The 18,108-nt window shown below is 42.7% G+C and overlaps 1 protein-coding gene across 2 annotated transcripts in view; it reads right to left on the bottom strand.

Moving 5' to 3' along the window:
• Positions 1-5,428: 5,428 nt before the first annotated feature.
• Positions 5,429-18,108, bottom strand: part of nf2b (NF2, moesin-ezrin-radixin like (MERLIN) tumor suppressor b) — a 98,036-nt gene continuing 85,356 nt past the window's right edge. Inside the window, exons 17-18 of one of the 2 annotated variants that reach the window (XM_070857217.1) lie at positions 17,046-17,086; positions 5,429-10,208 (exon numbers count right to left, since the gene is read on the bottom strand). In XM_070857217.1, coding sequence (XP_070713318.1) covers positions 17,084-17,086 — 3 coding nt within the window. In that variant the 3' untranslated portion in view covers positions 5,429-10,208; positions 17,046-17,083. The remainder of the gene's footprint in view (positions 10,209-17,045; positions 17,087-18,108) is intronic. The other variant, XM_070857216.1, reaches the window with a different exon arrangement.

The following is an 18,108-nucleotide window of genomic DNA, read 5'->3' on the forward strand; positions in this document are numbered from 1 at the left end:
AGCAGTGAACACCCCTACTTCTGACTTTATAATAGAGGGAAGATCATTAATGAAGCAGTTGAAGATGGTTGAGCCTAGGTCACTTCTCTGAGGAATGCTGCAGCGATGTCATGGTGGCCAAGTGGTCCATCTGGTTTTATTATACTTATTTGAAGCAGTTTGATGCCACTGAGTGGCTTGCTAGGCCATTGCTGTGGGTCTGGAGTCACATATAGGGCAGGTGGCAAGGACAGCAGTTTTTCTTCCTTCAAGGACATTAGTGACCCAGTTGCAATTTTACAACAATCCAATCGCTTCATGGTCACCATTATTGCTTTTTATTCCAGATTTATTTAATTTTTGTAAAACTGAATTCAAATTCACAAACTATCATGGGGGATTTGAACTCATCTTCAGCCGCTTAATCCAGCACTCTGGTTTACTAGTCCAGTAACATAACCACTACACTACTATACCTGGAATGTAAGGAATAAGCCTGTTTAAATAAAACACATTCACTGCATATCAGGACCTACCTAAACATGTTTGTGCCAGTGATAGGGTTAAACAGGAAATCAATGTAATTGCACAAATTAAGGTATTTATCAACATTTTCTTTTATAGCCCTCTGAGGGTGAGAGTTCAGTGTTCTAATAGTAGACATGCTTAATTGACTAGGTGAAGTGCAACAAAGGAGATACTGCTGTGTATCCATGGGAGGAAACCTCACAAAAGTGTGTCATAAGGAGGGAGATGTTAGTGGCATTGAGTGCCACCTCACCCGCCAAGAACTGCAACAATGCCAGAAAAAGTTCAGGAACCTGACAGGTCATACATGCAGCCCCTTCCAACTCTCACTACACATGTCTATGTATCCTGCCAGCACTCATTTTCCCTGCAGCATTCCAGCTTGTTGACATCAGGGATGCATTGTCTTGAGAAGCACAGCCCTGTCACACGGTCTGCTTCGGCCTTGCAGGAGGAGATGCAGAGAATGGCTGGCACAGGCAGACCAGTGGTGAGGTGAAGGCCCCAAAATCAGGCAGCTAACTTACTGAGGCACGTGTCACAATTTTCTTGTGGAGGCACTCTACACTGGCAACAGAGAAGTTGGGTATCTATCAGTTAAAGCTGCATCTTCTCACTGTCTTGCTTTTCCATCTTTTACTGCAGCAGCACAGGCTGCCTTCCATCATGCAACTTCCTGTTATTCCTGCAATTCTACATTTCTCTGGATGTGTTCATTCTAAACTTGTTTCTGAAGATTAATCACAAGAACAAGAGGAGGAGGAAGAAATTATGTTTTGTCCCTTTGCATTAGGGCAGGGGCCCAGTTTCAAGCATACCATCTTTATTTCCATTCCCCCAGTCACCATCCAAGGGACATTCTCCCAGGGGAATAAGCTTTGGTACTGTGTAAGTCAGAGCACAAAGGGGCCAGATCAGGGGATAGTACAAGTGGAGCCTACCAATCCCAAGGATGTAGTGTATTTGGATTTTCAAAAAAACATTTGATAAAGTGCCACCCAAGAGGTTATAACTCAAAATTAGGGCTCATGGGATTGGGGGCAATATATCAAATGTTAACAGGAATGAACAGATCATTTTCAGGATGGCAGGCTATAACTAATGGGGTACCACAAGGATCGGTGCTTGGGCCTCAGCTATTTACAATCTGTATCAATGACTTACATGAGGGGACAGAGTGTAATCTATCCAGCTTTGCTGACGATACAAAGCTAGGTGGGAAAGTAAGCTATGAGTAGGATGTAAAGAGGCTGCAAAGGGATATAGACAGATTAAGTGAATGGGTAAGAACATGACAGACAGGACATAATGAGGAGCAGTGTGAAGTTAGCACTTTGGTAGGAAAAGTAGAAAAGTATTTTTTTTTAAATGGTAAGAAACTGGGAAATGTTGGTATTCAGTGTTGGTATTCAGAGGGACCTGGGTGTACACTGATCACAGAAAGTGAACATGCAGGTACAGCAAGCAATTCGGAAAGCAAATGGGAGGATGTTTCACCTGGCTGGGGAGTCTAGAACTAGGGTTACAGTCTCAGAATAAGGGGTCAGCCATTCAGGCCTGAGGGGAGAAATCTCTTCACTCAGAGGGTTCTGAATCTTTGGAATTCTATACTCGAGAGAGCTGTGGATGCTGATTCGCTTGAGTGTATGCAAGATCAATAGATTTTTGGATACTAAGGGAATCAATGGATATGGGGAGTGTGGGAAGGTGGAGTTGAAGTAAATTGGCCATGACCTTATTGAATGGAAAAGCAGACTTGAAGGGCTGAATGACCTATTCCTCCTATTTCTTATGAGACAGCCCTTGGAAGAATAGCTCATTGGCCTTGCTCTGAAAAAGATGGTCAAGCAAGCACCACACCTATTTTCAAACATTGAGGACAATCTTCCAGGATGTGTAGCAGATGGCAAGAGTCATGGTTGAGTCCACTATCGTCCTATGCGACATCAGGGAAGTTTTATCCTCATGGAAGCTCCAGCCATATCTACAACGGTCTCTCCTAGCATGAGTGGCCCAGGGCAGAGACTTTGAGGTCTTAGGGGATAGACCGCAAAAAGTGTTGGGGTAGAAAAATCTTGTGTATATTATATAGTTCCTGGAAGCGTCAGGAGAGGCCCAGTCGTCGCCGCTGGAGGGGTCCGATCACCACTGGAGGCTCACCTGGCGTCGTCGAGGATCAGGGATCGGGTGGGGCAGGGCAGCTGAGTCGACTTTGAAGGAGCAGATCGCCAGAGAAGGACGCCGAAGGAGGGAAGGGGTCCAGGTCCAGGTTGCTGTTGCAGCAGGAGGCTCGGTCGTCATTGGTGGTCCGGTCGTCGTCGTTGTTAAGGAGGAAGATTCATGCCCAAGGTAGTCCCGAATTTATGGATTATAGGAAAAAGGGTTTAAGATAAAATTTAAGAAAATATACCTCCTATTAGGGTCTATTAAGGTTAGGGAAAGTTTAGAGAGTGGGAGGGGAGGAGGTTGAGCGTGAAAGTTGGCAGATGGTTCAAGATTCTGAAGTTAAGTTTGTTTTCTCAGGGGAGCTCCTCAGAGACTGCAGCCATCTTAAAGGATGTCTCAGAGATGCAGTGATCGTGTCCATTTTTAAAAAGGGGAACAAATTCGACTGTGGCAACTGCAGGGGAATCTCCCTGCTATCAGCCACTGGGAAGGTTGTTGCTAAAGTCCTCCTCAACCATGCCCAGCCCTTATACATGGCCTTTTTCGATCTTACAAAGGCCTTTGACACTGTCGACCGTGAGGGCTTATGGAGCATCCTCCTCCGTTTTGGGTGCCCCCAAAAGTTTGTCAACATCCTTCGCCTGCTCCACGACAACATGCAGGCCTTGATCCTTACAAGCGGATCCGTTACAGACCCATTCCACACCCGAACCGGGGTCGAACACGGCTGCATCATCGCTCCAACCCTCTTAATCTTTCTTGCTGCCATGCTCCACCTCACTGTCAACAAGCTCCCCACTGGAGTGGAACTAAACTGCTGAACCAGTGGGAAGCTGCTTAACCTACGCCATCTCCAGACCAGGTCCAAGACCACTCAAACCTCTGTCGTTGAACCGCAGTACGCGGACGACGCCTGCGTCTGCGCACAGGTTGAGGCTGAACTCCAGGATACAGTCGATGTATTCACCGAGGCATATGAAAGCATAGGCCTTATGCTTAACATCCGTAAGGCAAAGGTACTCCACTAGCCTGTCCTCACTGCACAGCACTGCCCCCCAGTCATCAAGATTCACGGCGCAGACCTCGACAACGTGGACCACTTCCCATACCTCGGGAACCTCTTGTCAACAAAGGCAGACATTGATGCGGAGATTCAACATCGCCTCCAGTGTGCCAGTGCAGCCTTCAGCCGCCTGAGGAAAAGTGTTCGAAGACCAGGCCCTCAAACCTACCACCAAGCTCATGGTCTACAGGGCTGTAGTAACACCTGTATGGATTAGAGGCATGGATGACTTACAGAAGACACATCAAGTCGCTAGAGATATATCACCAATGATGTCTCTGCAAGATCCTGCAAATCCCCTGGGAGGACAGACGCACCTCTATCAGTGTCCTTGCCCAGGCTAACATACTCAGCATTGAAGCACTAACTACACTCGATCAGCTTAGCTGGGCAGGCCACCTAGTACAATGCCAGACATGAGACTTCCTAAGCAACAGCTCTATGCGGAGCTCCTTCATGGCAAACGAGCCAAAGGTGGGCAGCAGAAACATTGCAAGGACACCGTCAAAGCCTCCCTGGCAAAGTGCGACATCACCACTGACACCTGGGAGACCCTGGCACAAGACCGCCCTAGGTGGAGAAAGTGCATCCGGGAGGCCGTTGAGCTTTTCGAATCAGAGGTCAGGCGCAGGCAACGGAAGGAGCGTGTGGTAAATCAGTCCCACCGTCACCCCCCACCCCCGAATGTCTGTCCCACCTGTGACAGGGTCTGTGGCTCTCATGTTGGACTGTTCAGCCACCAAAGAACTCACTTTAGGAGTGGAAGCAAGTCTTCCTCGATTCCAAGGGACTGCCTATGATGGAAGTATCAGATTTATTGTACTTTTGCCATCACTTTGTTGATTTGATGGAGCAGAATTTGACAGTGAATCAGTGGCTCTGATGATGATGCACTTATGCATTGAATAGCTTAACATGTCCACAGAACACCATTTTTTTTTAAAGCAGTGGGAGAGGGCAGAGGGGGAGGAACGAAAGAGGGCAGGAAGAAATAATTGAGGTGAAACGCAATAGAAAAAAATAAATATATAATCCAAAGGGCCATGGAGTAGCCAAGAACTGAGCCTGGAAATAAAAATAATGGAGGTCCTCAGAGCGGCAGAAAAAGTACCTCCAATTAAAGAAATAAAAATTAAATATATAAAACAGATTCATATTCAAATAAGTTACTTACCTGTTTACTTACTTCACAGTAGAAAATCCAATATTGTGGAGAGTCAGAACTAAGAGGGAAAACTGCTCTAAGCATTGTCGTCAGTGCCTGAAACTAATTTTTACAAGGTATTCCAGATGGTACCATTAGTTGAAAAATCCTATTAAAAACATGACGGACACTGCAGGAAAAGGGTTACATCCAAACTCAACAGGTAGCTGTGAACCCAAATTAAATAGGAAATCCCTTTGGCAGATATAAAATATCACTTTGTTTTAATTCTTTACTTTACATCATACAAATCCTTCCACTCCCTGCTTCTGCAATCCATTGTTGGTTGATGGAGGACATCTCTCATCAACCTATCCTTTAGTGGGTCTAATAGGAATACCAACAAGTGCAGAGAAAATGTAAACGGCAAATAAAAATTAAGTCGTCGCTGTACATCATTCCAGTAGATGGGGGAAGATATAATGCAGATATTCAATATGCAATCAAATAATTGAGATAAGTTTATTTTGAGCATTAATAGTTCAGGAATATACAAATCATAATATAAATTTACAGCATAGTCTTCCTTTATTTCCTGATACAGGTGTAAGGAAGTTTGCATAAATCATCAAAGTAACACAAAATGCATAAAAAAATACAGATGCTACTGCTTCCTAACCAAATGAAACACAAAATAAATAAACGTGTATACACTCAGATACTCCAATGTTACTATGCTGAAAGGCAGTAAATTAAGCAAAAAATAAAGCTGGTTTTAAGGATAAAGCAAGTGTTAATCTGGCTATGAAATTAAAGTCAACTGTCGTATTCTAAAGCATGTGTAACATTAAAAAATCCCATGGTGTAAGGAAAAAAGTGTGATTCATTCATGAGGTGTGGAGTGCTGTTCAATAATATAAATTTTTTTAAATAATCACTTGTCAATGGCTTTTAATATTTAATTCAAGTAATCTCAAATGCACCATCCAGCTAATAATGTAAATATTAGTGTGTATTGGTAATTAAAGCAGTATCAGCAAAGGGTGGCATGAGGAGCTACAATAGAGGTTACATTATTACTTCATACAGGGCTTTCAGGACGTCACTGGTTCATTAACCAAAAGGCTAATACAATTAAGGAATTTAAGGGGGTGGTCACCTTCCATCTGTTCTTATATTAACAGGTTCACTGTTTATTCCCCTTGCTAAACTGATCACTTCTAACTTTGTTTCCTCAAGCATTAATATAGTATTCACAGTGCAGAAAGTACTAAAGCAAAATACTGTGGATGCTGGAATCTGAAATATAAACAGAAAATGCTGGAAATCTCAGCAGGTCAGGCAGCATCTGTGGGGAGAAAGAGTTAACGTTTCAGGTCAACTCCACAGATGCTGCCTGACCCACAGATTTCCAGCATTTTCTGTTAGTGCAGAAAGTACTGTCCAGTTCCTAACCGCAACATTATTTTGTAGTATAATTTGGTCACATGGTTTAAAACATGGTAAAGCTGCATTCCACAAAAAATCAACGTGTTTTATAATTTTGAATACCTTTGTGGGGATCCTTGGCATGCTCTAGCATAGAATTCCATTAACTTCATATTAATGGCAAGTTTGAAAAACGGGGCACTCTCACTGTTTTTTTGTCTTTCTTCTATAATTATCCTTCAATCTCCCCAGGACAACATTCTTCCAAGTACCTTATCCAAGTGATTCATTCTATACATTCCAGTGGCCTATTTGATTGAGAGCCAGCACAAACCTTCCCATAACATTAACATGCACATGAGCCAGGAGCAGCAACCCTGATTTTTTATTTCCCTTTCCATTATTGTTGAAGCCAACTATAACACCCCAACTAAATAGGTGTCTGAAATCAGCAAAGGCTAGGGATCAAATATGGGACCTTTAGTATGGCTCAGTCCACTCACAAAGCCCTCAGCAGACGAAATGTTAACTTGCGTTTCCACTTTACAGATGCTGATGCAAGTGTACAGATGTGTAATTCCAGCATTTTCTGGTTTTGTTTAGGGTATTAGAGGGTCCCTGGTTGATCTCTAGCCTTGGAGCACTGAAGCTAACTGTAGCATCCTTCATCACTCAGGCTGAAATTAGCTAACATCACAGACCAGGAGTGAAATCACAGGGAGCCTGTGCAGGGAGGCAGAGGGAAGACGGGGGCAGGGGATGGAGGGGAGAGTGGTGCAGGTGGGGGGTGGAGAAACCCAGGGCGGGGAACAGAAAGGGCCACATTGCAGCGGAGGTCTGGGGGGGGCGAAGTGTGTTGGAGGGACGGGCCTCTGTGCCTCGGTGCGGGGAGTGTTCAGAGTGGGGTGGACGGGTTGACTGCGCAGATGGTGGTTGGTGGATGTGGTGTGGTTGGCGTCGCGGGGGCGTGGCTCCGGGGTGGCCGGGGCTGGGGGCCTCGACATCCGGGGGTATTCGGCATTTGGGAAGGATTCTGACGGGACGGGTTGGGTGCGGGGGGAGTGTTCCCGGTGTTGGGCGAGTCCGGAGCCGGGGGGGGTGGCGCGCTCTTGGGATGGGTGGTGGGCTGTTTGGGGATGGGATTGGGAGAGACTTCTTCACTCGGGGAGTTGTTGGCCTGTGGGGCTCCCTGCCGCTGATGGTTGTTGATGGCAGTTCATTGGATGTTTTCGGGAGGGAGTTGGATGTGGTCCTTGCGGCTGGGGGGGTGGTTGCGGAGGGGGCGTGGGGGGGGAGGTGCTGGGGTGGGTGATCAGCCATGATCTTGTTGAATGGCGGTGCAGGCTCGAAGGGCTGAATGGCCTACTCCTGCACCTATATTCTATGTTTCTATGAAATCACTAACCATTCTGATCTGTATGGCTCAGTGCGACACCATATGGTGCATTCACCCACTGAACCACTGGGGGGGGCCACAACACTCATCAATTGGTTTTAGAAAATACAATTTAAAAAATAGTGTTCGATAAAGCAAAAATAAATGCTGCTGACAGGTTGCCAGAGGAATGGATGCTCCCTAGTTGAAGGTGACTTTCATGGTAGTTTCAATTACACTGATTAAGGGGTACTGTAGCACAGTGGTGATGTTGCTGGGCTAGTAATCCAGAGGCCTGGACTAATGATCCGGAGACGTGAATTCAAATCCCACCACAGCAGCTGTGGAATTTAAATTTGATTAAATAAATCTGGAATTAAAAAGCTAGTATCAGTAATTGTGACCATGAAACTAGCGGATTGTCGTAAAAACCCATCTAGTCCACGAATGTCCTTTAGGGAAGGAAATCTGCCGTCCTTACCCAGTCTGGCTTAGCAAGTCATTCAAGGCGGCAGCTCACCACCACTTTCTCAAGGGAAATTAGGGATGAGCAATAAAATGCTGGCCTTGCCAGTGACGCCCACATCCCGTGAATGAATTAAAAAAAATTGTTTTCCCTTTACCAAGTTATGTTATTCATCAATAAACGAGCAACATTGAAAGAATGCACAGTAATACTACAGAGGGCTCCAGCCAGTGGTTACATTCTTGGACTTTTCAAAACAAACAATTTTCTGTCAACAAGAATTGATTGAAAATTACAATTAAACCGCATGTACTTTAGTCCTCCCATATTTCTTCATCACTGTGAAAGTTAGCTTGCTATTGTAACTTGTACAAAAGACTGATTATATACACAAAATAAAGTTCAAGTGAGATTTAAACAAGCCTTTGTAAAGGAGCAATAAGCATGGACTTACTAAAAGCACCAGATACTTCCACAGAAGAAAATTCACATCCAACTACTTTACCTGTCTTGTGATCAATTAGCAGTCATTTGTTTCTTCTCGTGATTTAAATATGGCTCTTCCCATTAAAAGAATGCTGGATTTTCAATAGTTTGAAATTTCTTTCCACATTAATTTTCCCCTACTCCTGACAAAAACATGATCCCTTCTTGGTTAAAGTTGGACACTCCCATCAACTCCCATATCTGCAAAGATATACATTTCTTAGAAAGTTGCACACAGAGAAAGTGGGAAAGGATGACCCCAAGCTGTTTTCTTCCCTCCATTAAATATAAACAGGGACTAGCAAATTCTTCTCTTGCAAAGCCCAAATATGAATGTCATTTATGCAAAGTCCAACTTGAAACCTTTTCCTGTCTTGTGATTCTGCTACAATTTTGGCTTGAGGATTCTTCCTTTTGTAGCTCTTTATCCAATAATAGAACTTTGGATTGGAGTAAGATGCAGCATTTTAGAAGGAAAAAAAGTTATTTTTAAAGTTGCATATCCATCAGCCCCATAATTAAAGTTAGTTCAATGAACAAAATAGATCACTTGCAGAAAAGATGGATTAAGATTTTATAATTTTGTGAGACTTTGAAGGTTGGATTGTAGGCCAAAGCAATTGTGTAACCACCAGCCCAATACATCTCAAATTATCTTAAGTTTATAGGTAGCGTCACTTGTGTTTGATATTTCATTGACTATAAAGAATTCAATTTAATCAAAATGGCTTGGGTATGACTATTTTTTATATGACTATGTATTTATGCAGTAATTAGGATTGAACAGCTGACAGATTAATTGTTATCACCAACATTAATGTAGCTAAAAATGCAGGTTTAACTTTTGTGAAGATTAATATATATTTGTAACAAATTGTATGAATCATATTGATTAGGAAGTCACGATATTGTATAAATATATTAATACAGTACAACCATAGGAGTGTGAAATAACAACCAGAATGTGTAAACTGATGAACATCTTTGAAATAAAATATTGGACATTAATAATTCATAAATGTGAAATATCTATTTTCGCTCCTGCAAATGATCATATGAGGAGCAGTGAAAATAATGATGGTAAGGCACTGATATGTATCAATTGGGTGAGTTGCTTAGTCAGTGAATAGGTCCATGTATTTCTGACAATTTGTGAATAAATAACATTCTTTATGAACAGCTAAATATCATCCCATTTCAAAGTCTAAAAGGATTCCATCAGCCTATAGTTGCTGCTTTAAAAAAATAAACAGCAAAGAAACTAACATTTAGAGTTATATTTGGGAATCATTAGCAACAGTTCCCAGTTAGTTTACTGAGCGACTAAAATAACGGTGTCTTTGCCAGTGTTCAAATGGTTATATGGCATATTCTGAAGCAGCATCAATCTCCCTTACAAAACCAGTAGCATTAAGAATGCTTTGCTAATTCCAACTTATTTTGTGTGATGGCTCTGGAATGCAGAAAGGTCATCATCAAACTCATTTCCCGGGCCAGCAGTCCAGTATTGAGCATATTAGAGTTCTTCCAGAAAGGCCACTTGTGTCTTAGCAGTTACACTCTGTAGATTAAGCTGGAGAATGAAAAGGGAAACAATAAAAATATTGTTGAAAAGTTGAGAGATTTTTTTTTTTTTAAATTGACTTTCAAATTTGTACACTCTGGCAATTGTTCATGTACTTTCCAAATGTGCAAGCATACTCAGGTTTTTCCCCAACACAGTGTATTGTTTGTTGTATGGCAATGTGTTTGCTCTGTGGCCCAGTATATATGGCAAGCAACAAATAGCAAGCATACTGCCAACACAAGTTTGAATGAATGAACGTGCACGTAGATAGGAGCACTTTTCACATCCACGTGATGTTCCAAAGCACTGCACAGCCAGTGGATTAATTTTTTTTAAGTGCAGTTATTATTGTTTTGTAGGCAAACTTGTGTACACAACAGTCCCACAAACAGCCATGTACTCAATGGTAATCGCTTTTAATAGTATTTAGGGAAAAATGTTGGCCAGGACACGGAAAAAAATCCTGTGCTCTTCTTCTAATAGTGCAATAGAATATTTTACACCCTCCTTGAACAGGCAAATGAGGCTTCAGTTTAATGTCTCATTCTGAAGACAGCACCGCCAACAATTCAGCAGCTCCTCAGGCTGCACTTAAGCATTAACCCAGTCTGCCTCAGCTCATTTGCTGCTGAACCCCTCAGCCATGCCTATGTTACCTCTAGACTTGACTATTCCAACCCACTTCTGGTTGGACTCCCATCTTCCACACTCCATAAACTAAAACTTTGCTGCTCGTATCCTAACTCGCACCAAGTCCCGTTCACCCAGCACTCCTGTGCTCGCTGAGCTACATTGGCTCCCAGTTGAGCAACGCCTCAATTTTAAAACTCTAATCATGGTTTTCAAAGCCCTCCATGGCCTCGCCCTTCCCTATCTCTGTAATCTCCTCCAGCCCTACAACTCTCCAAACCCCTCCCCGTGATCCCGCAGGCATCCAATTTCTGACACGCCACCCCCCCTCCATTCTTATCAGCCATCTACCTCACTTCCTCCTCCCATTGGAGAAAATACTTAGAAAGAGCACACTGGATGCTGAAAAGACACACCATACATTTTTACTAAGGCTAAATACTGACTACCCTGCACCACATACTGTAATGTTTAATGAAAATCGAGTTATGTTTTGATAGTTCTTTTGGAATGAGGAAAACTAAGGTAGTTGTGGAGAAATGCTATGTATTTATGGGTTTTGATTCATGTCTGGGGCGAAGGGGAGTGATGCCAGGCAAGGTTATTGGACACATGCAGAGATAACTGTTATGCCTTGGATGTTTTAGGCACTGAACTATATGTCACCCATTACAGCTTTCCTTATAACTATTGCTGTGTGACCAGTTCCTTATATCTCATGGTTCTCCTGTGACACTGACTGTTGATGCCCATCTTCTATGTAACACTGTGTGTTACATAATGAGGTCCCTTTGCAGGGCAAAGTTCTGTAGCGCAACAAAAATCATGGCTGTGTATGCAACTTCTGATCCTGCCCTTCCTCCTCTAGAAAAAGTAGAGTACACAGATCCTACTTAGGTAAAGCTCAATAACCATTCCCTCAGCTAACAGATGGCTGATAGGATGCAGCATTGAAAAGGTTTGAATAGCTGCAGTTGGGAAACTCAAGGACACCATGAAATAAACAATGAAGTCTCTGGGTCAACATGCAGCTGATTGATATAACCACCAAGCAGACTTTCCTTCAAGGAGGAGAAACAAACATGATTGAATGGGCCAACCATCCTATTTTACTAAGAACACATTTCGGACAAAGATTTATGTTTGTTCTGAGGCTTCAATAAACCTAGTGCAGGCCCTCAGTGTGACAGAAATTTCCCCCACATTATACAGTGCATGATGGGCACACATCATGCAGACAGAAGTAGTCCAAGTGGTGAAGACTATGATTCTATTGGTGAAAGGGCAGGGGAGTGGGACTAATTGGATAGCTCCTTCATAGCGCTGTCACAGGCATGATGGGCCAAATAGCCTATTTATGTGCTGTATCATTCTATGATTCTAAGACCCTAAGACCTTAATCATTCCAATAACTTATTAAATAGTTCTCAATATCAAAACATGTATTAAAACTAATAATCTGCAATATAAGTCAATTCCGAGAAGTCACATTCAGGACAAAATTAGAACCTAATGAACAAATATTAATTAATAATCTGCAAGGAAAGACATAGTATGTCCTCGGCACCAAGCCAGACGGTCAGGACATGAACTGAATGCAAAGACCAATAGAGGAGATATCAGAAAAAGCTGAGGTACAAACTGTGAAAACAATGGACAAAGAATAGATAACGTTGCTCAAACTCACTAAAGAAAATGTAAAAAATGTTACTCGTTCCTGAGATTTGGGCGTCGCTGGCAAGGCGGACATTTATTGCCCATCCCTAATTGCCCTCGAGAAGGTGGTGTTGAGCCGCCTCCTTGAACTGCTGCAGTCCATGTGGTGAACATACTCCCATAGTGCTGTTGGGGAGGGGACTTCCAGGATTTTGACCTAGCGACGATGAAGGAACAGCAATGTACTTCAAAGTCAGGATGGTGTGTGACTTGGAGGGGAACCTGCAGGTGATGGTGCTCCCATGCGGCCGCTGCCCTTGTCCATCTAGGTGGTAGAGGTCGCAGGTTTAGGAGGGGCTGCCGAAGAAGGTTGGCGAGTTGCTGCAGTGCATCCTGAAGATGGTACACACCGCAGTCACACTACGCTGATGGTGGAGGGAGTAAATGTTTTAAGGTGGTGGATGGGATGCCATTCAAACTGGCTGCTTTGTCTTAGATAGTGTCGAGCTTCTTGGGTGTTGATGGAGCTGCACTCATTCAGGCAAGTGGAGAATATTCCATCACACTCCTGACTTGTGCCTTGTAGATGATGGAAAGGCTTGGTAGTCAGGAGGTGAGACACTTGCCACAGAATACCCAGCCTTTGACCTGCTCTTGTTGCCACAGTATTTATGGGACTGGTCCAGTTAAGTTTCTGGTCAATGGTGACCCCGAGGTTGTTGATTGAGGGGGATTCGGCGATGGTAATGCCAATGAATATCAAGGGGCGGTGGTTAGACTCTCACTTGTTGGAGATAGTCATTGCCTGGCACAAATATTACTTGCCACTTATCAGCCTAAACTGAATGTCGTCCAGGTCTTGCTGCATGTGGGCATGGACTGCTTCATTATCTGAGGAGTTGCGAATGGCACTGTATACTGCAGTCATCAGCGAACATCCCCACGTCTGACCTTATGATGGAGGGAAGGTCATTTGATGAAGCAGTTGAAGATGGTTCGGCCTAGGACACTGCCCTGAGGAACTCCTGCAGTGAAGTCCTGGGGTTATGTTGATTGACCTTCAGCCACCACAACAATCTTCCTTTGTGTTAGATTATGACTTCAGCCAGTGGAGAGTTTTCCCCCGATTCCCATTGACTTCAGTTTTACTAGGGCTCCTTGATGCCAGACTCAGTCAAATGCTGCCTTGATGTCAAGGGCAGTCACTCTCACCTCACCTCTGGAATTCAGCTCTTTTGTCCATGTTTGGACCAAGGCTGCAATGAGGCCTTGAGCCAAGGGTTCCTGGCGGAACTCAAACTGGGCATCAGTGAGCAGGTTATTGATGAGTAAGTGCCGCTTGATAGCTCTGTCAATGACACCTTCCAACACTTTACTGATGATTGGGAGTAGACTGATCGGGCGGTAATTGGCCAGATTAGATTTGTCCTGCTTTTTGTGGACAGGACATACCTGGGCAGTTTTCCACATTGTCGTATAGATGCCAGTGTTGTAGCTGTACTGGAACAGCTTGGGCTAGAAGCGTTTCTAGATCTGGAGTACAAGTCTACAGCACCTCAGCTGGGATGTTGTCAGGGCCCATAGCCTTTGTTGTAACCAGTGTGCGCAGCCATTTCTTGATATCACGTGGAGTGAATCAAATTGGTTGAAGACTGGCTTCTACATTTACAAGATGACTTAATGGGCTAATATTAAGTATTAATTAAAAATAATCAGGTGTTGACATGTTATCATAATGTTAGCATGACATTATTATGACGATAGAAGGTACAATACACCAAATCTCAGGACTAGCTTTGACCAACATAATCAGATTAGAACTACGCGCTTACGACTCAACCCGAATGAGTCTCACGTAATTGTCGGTATAGGTACAATGTCTCGAATCTGGCAACCTTGGGACCGAGGCCGTGCCGTTTTTTTCTGGATTTCGAGGAAGAAAATCCGATGTCCCGAATCCGGCAACCTCGGGGACGATTTTTGTATTTTTCCGGATTTCGGAGAAGAAAATCCGACATCCCAAATCCGGCAACCTAGAGGCCGAGGCCATGCCGGTTTTCACATTTTTCCAAATTTCGGGTCAGACATTAAAACAGCGCACGAGTCAGGTCAAGGGGAGCATGAGAGTCAGATCGGGACGGATCAGGTCGAGTCGGGTCACACATGGGTCAGGGTCGAGGGCCATTCGGCAAGGCTCGGACTGATCGCACGTCAGACGACTCCCTCTACGATGTGCTTTTCTAAAAAAAAATGTCCGGTTTTCGGACAATTCCGTTTTTCAGAATTCCGGATTCGGGACATTGTACCCGTACTCTCATTGTCTATAGTGGGTAATATAAATAAAACACATTAGTCAGACGTTTCAGTGTTTGCTAGTTCTCGCGCTTGTTTAAAGGGGTCTGGATACAGATTATCCTGCAAAATCTCAATGTATATTTAGCCTATTAGGGGGTAAAAATCTAACACATTAGGTTTGCGCCAGATGTGCATCAGCATTGAACAGCATCCTCATAATTCCAAAACTATAACAAAGTAAAGATGACCAGGAAACTGCAGCATTCAATATCTGTATAATAAGCATTTATCACTCTTAATTTCCTGAAAGTCATAGCGTTTATAATCCATATTCACATTAACTTAATTTGCATCTTGTCCTGTTTGTTGGAATATGGTCTCTCTGATGTTATTCACTTAGTAGCAGCCATGCCCAATGGCTTTTACATCTCTATCATCAATTCACCAAGACACAGAACAGCAGCCATTGCTTTTACAAAGAGAGGCAGTCGGGAGAAAGCAAATGTTATGTATATTAGAGAAAAATAATGCCTTAACAGCATGATTTAATAAATGCAGTAGGCTCCGTGGTATAGGGTTGTTAAATGCACAAGTGATATTCAATCTGAATACAAACCAATTTAGGAGTGCAGGCATATCTCTAATTTACTCCTGTTCAGTTCTTATTAAAAACCTACAATAAATCAGTGAAGTGAAACAACTTGTTTCATAGCACCTTTAACATAGTAAAACATCCCAAGATGCTTCATGGGAACGTTATCAAACAATATTTGACATCGAGCCACATCAAGAGATATTAGAACAGGTGACCAAAAGTTTGGTCAAAGAGGTAAGTTTTAAGGAGTGACTTAAAGAGAGAGCTAGCGAGGCAAGTTTAAGGAGGAATTCCAGAGCTTAGGCCCAAGCAGCTGAAGGCACGGCCACAAATAGTGGAGTGAAGGAAATCAGGGATCAAGAGACCAGAATTGGAGGAGTGCAGAGGTCTTGGAGGATTGTAGGACTGTAGGATTATAGAGATAGGGAGAGGCGTGGCCATGGAGGGGTTTGAACACAAGGATGAGAATTTTAAAATCGAGGGGTTGTCGGCCTGGGATGCAATGTAGATCAGCAAACATTGGGGTGATGGGTGAGCGGGACTTGGTGCGAGTTCGGATACGGGCAGCAGAGTTTTGTCCTAAAACAGTACAGGTACTACTATCCTACCATACTAGAACATTTAGCAATTATTATTATACATTACAGTTTGAAAAAGGTTAATGCACAACCACACGTTTTATAAAATGAACTGTTCTTTAACAGGGATTTTAGTTCCCACAATACATTACCATCACATTTATCACCATATTCCTACATCTTGTAATTTCTCTAATTTAGTAAACCAAGCTGACAAAATACTGATAAAAAGAATACTGTGGCTCTCACCAAAGAATCTGGTGACCAAACAGCTACTTCAATTTTGGTCTACATTGTAGAAATGAAGGATTACAATCTCTATTCAAAGGTACCCGTAGTTTAACTGGGATCTTTCTGATTCTGAAACTAATTTAAGATATACAAAGCAAGCTGACTTAATGGATGGTATGCTTTGTTGTATCCTAGATATTGTGGTATTCATGCAGAATTAACTTCACCATAAACAGTGCATTAAATATGCTTCACTTCCCAAACCATGATGGAGCCTTTTCTGTTTCTCAAAGACACTTACATTTTCCTGGTAAAATGATAAATAGGTGTTTCACAGTATCACAATTATCAAAAGTGTAGGATTCGTTTAACCTTTACTGCCTTTACCCTTGCTGTGCTAACTGAATGGAAGTGGTGCATTTGTATAGCACTGTATAAAATCCTGTTTTTATTCATTTTCAGGCTGACAATGTAATATGCCTATGACAAAGTTGCAGTCAAAGGTAATGACTAAGATTTTCAGTATTTATTCATTGCTAGCGCTCGTACCTTATTAAAGTCAACAATGGCAATTTTTGTCGAGGCTGAAAGTTTATAACAGGTTATAATAGTAACAGTAATAACCGTAATGTATTAGTTTGAGCGCATGCATAAATTTCATAAGTAATGCCGTATCATTATAATATATCATTTTATTTATATAGACATGCAGAGGTTAATTCTTTTCTTTAATGCAAATGCTGCAATACTAATACTGACAAGCATGGAAAGCAGCAAGCTGGCAAGTCAGCAGGCATCTATCCACATTGCCCAATATGATGCCACAATTGTTCCATCTGCTGTGCTTAGGTTTCTTACTTTTTTTATGCTCGTCAGCACAAGTGTTCGCTTCATCCTCACTGAGCAAAATTAAAATGGCAACATGTGACAAGCCCAGTGAAGCTTCACACACAATCCCACAAAATCTTACAGAAGTGTGACAGCTGATGTGCAGCTCCGTGCTTCTGATCTCATCTCAGGCATCAAACAAGTTTCCCCACAGGAAGAAATTAATTTCTTACTTTGAAAATAAAACAAAAATCAGAGATTGTGTCAACTGAGACTACTCTCACTTGCTCCTGGCCTGCAGCAATGCTGCTGTACAACAACCAGTGTTACATAGCAGCAATGCTACAGGACTGGAGAAATTGGCCTGCCTGCCTAGCAATACAAACAATGGACAAAATTTTTTTTTAAAGAAGTGGGAATAAATAGGGCTTTGGTGAGACCACACCTGGAGTACTGTGTATAGATTTGGTCTCCTTACCTAAGGAAAGATATCCTTGCCTTAGAGGGGTGCAACGAAGGTTCACTAGTTTGATTCCTGGAATGAGAGGGCTGTCCTATGAAGAGAGATCTAGTAGAATGAGCCTATACACTCTGTTTAGAAGAATGAGGGGCGATCTCATTGAAAGTTATAAAATTCTTAGAGCATTTGACAGGGTAGATGCCAAGAGGTTGTTTCCCCTGGCTGGAGAGTCTAGTACGAGGGGTCACAGTGTCGGATAAGGGGGCGGCCATTTAGGACTGAGATGAGGAGAAATTTCTTCACTCAGAGAGTAGTGAATTTTCTGAATTCTCTACCCCAGAGGGTTGTGGATATTCAGTCACTGAGTATATTCAAGACTGAGATCAATAGATTCTTGTGCTAAGTGAATCAAGGGATATGGGGATAAGGCAGGAAAGTGGAGTTGATGTAGGTCAGCCATGATCTTATTAAATAGCAGAGCAGGCTCAAGGGGCCATATGGCCTACTCCCAGTCCTATTTCTTATGTTTTTAATGAAGGAATTATATCTTGAACACTTTAAAAAAAAAACAAGCTACTTTTTCCCTATTGATAGATGAAGTTAGCTGTGGTTAATAGTTGCGAGATTAAAATA

This window comes from Pristiophorus japonicus, chromosome 16 (genome assembly GCF_044704955.1).
Source record: "Pristiophorus japonicus isolate sPriJap1 chromosome 16, sPriJap1.hap1, whole genome shotgun sequence".
NCBI lineage: Eukaryota > Metazoa > Chordata > Chondrichthyes > Pristiophoridae > Pristiophorus > Pristiophorus japonicus.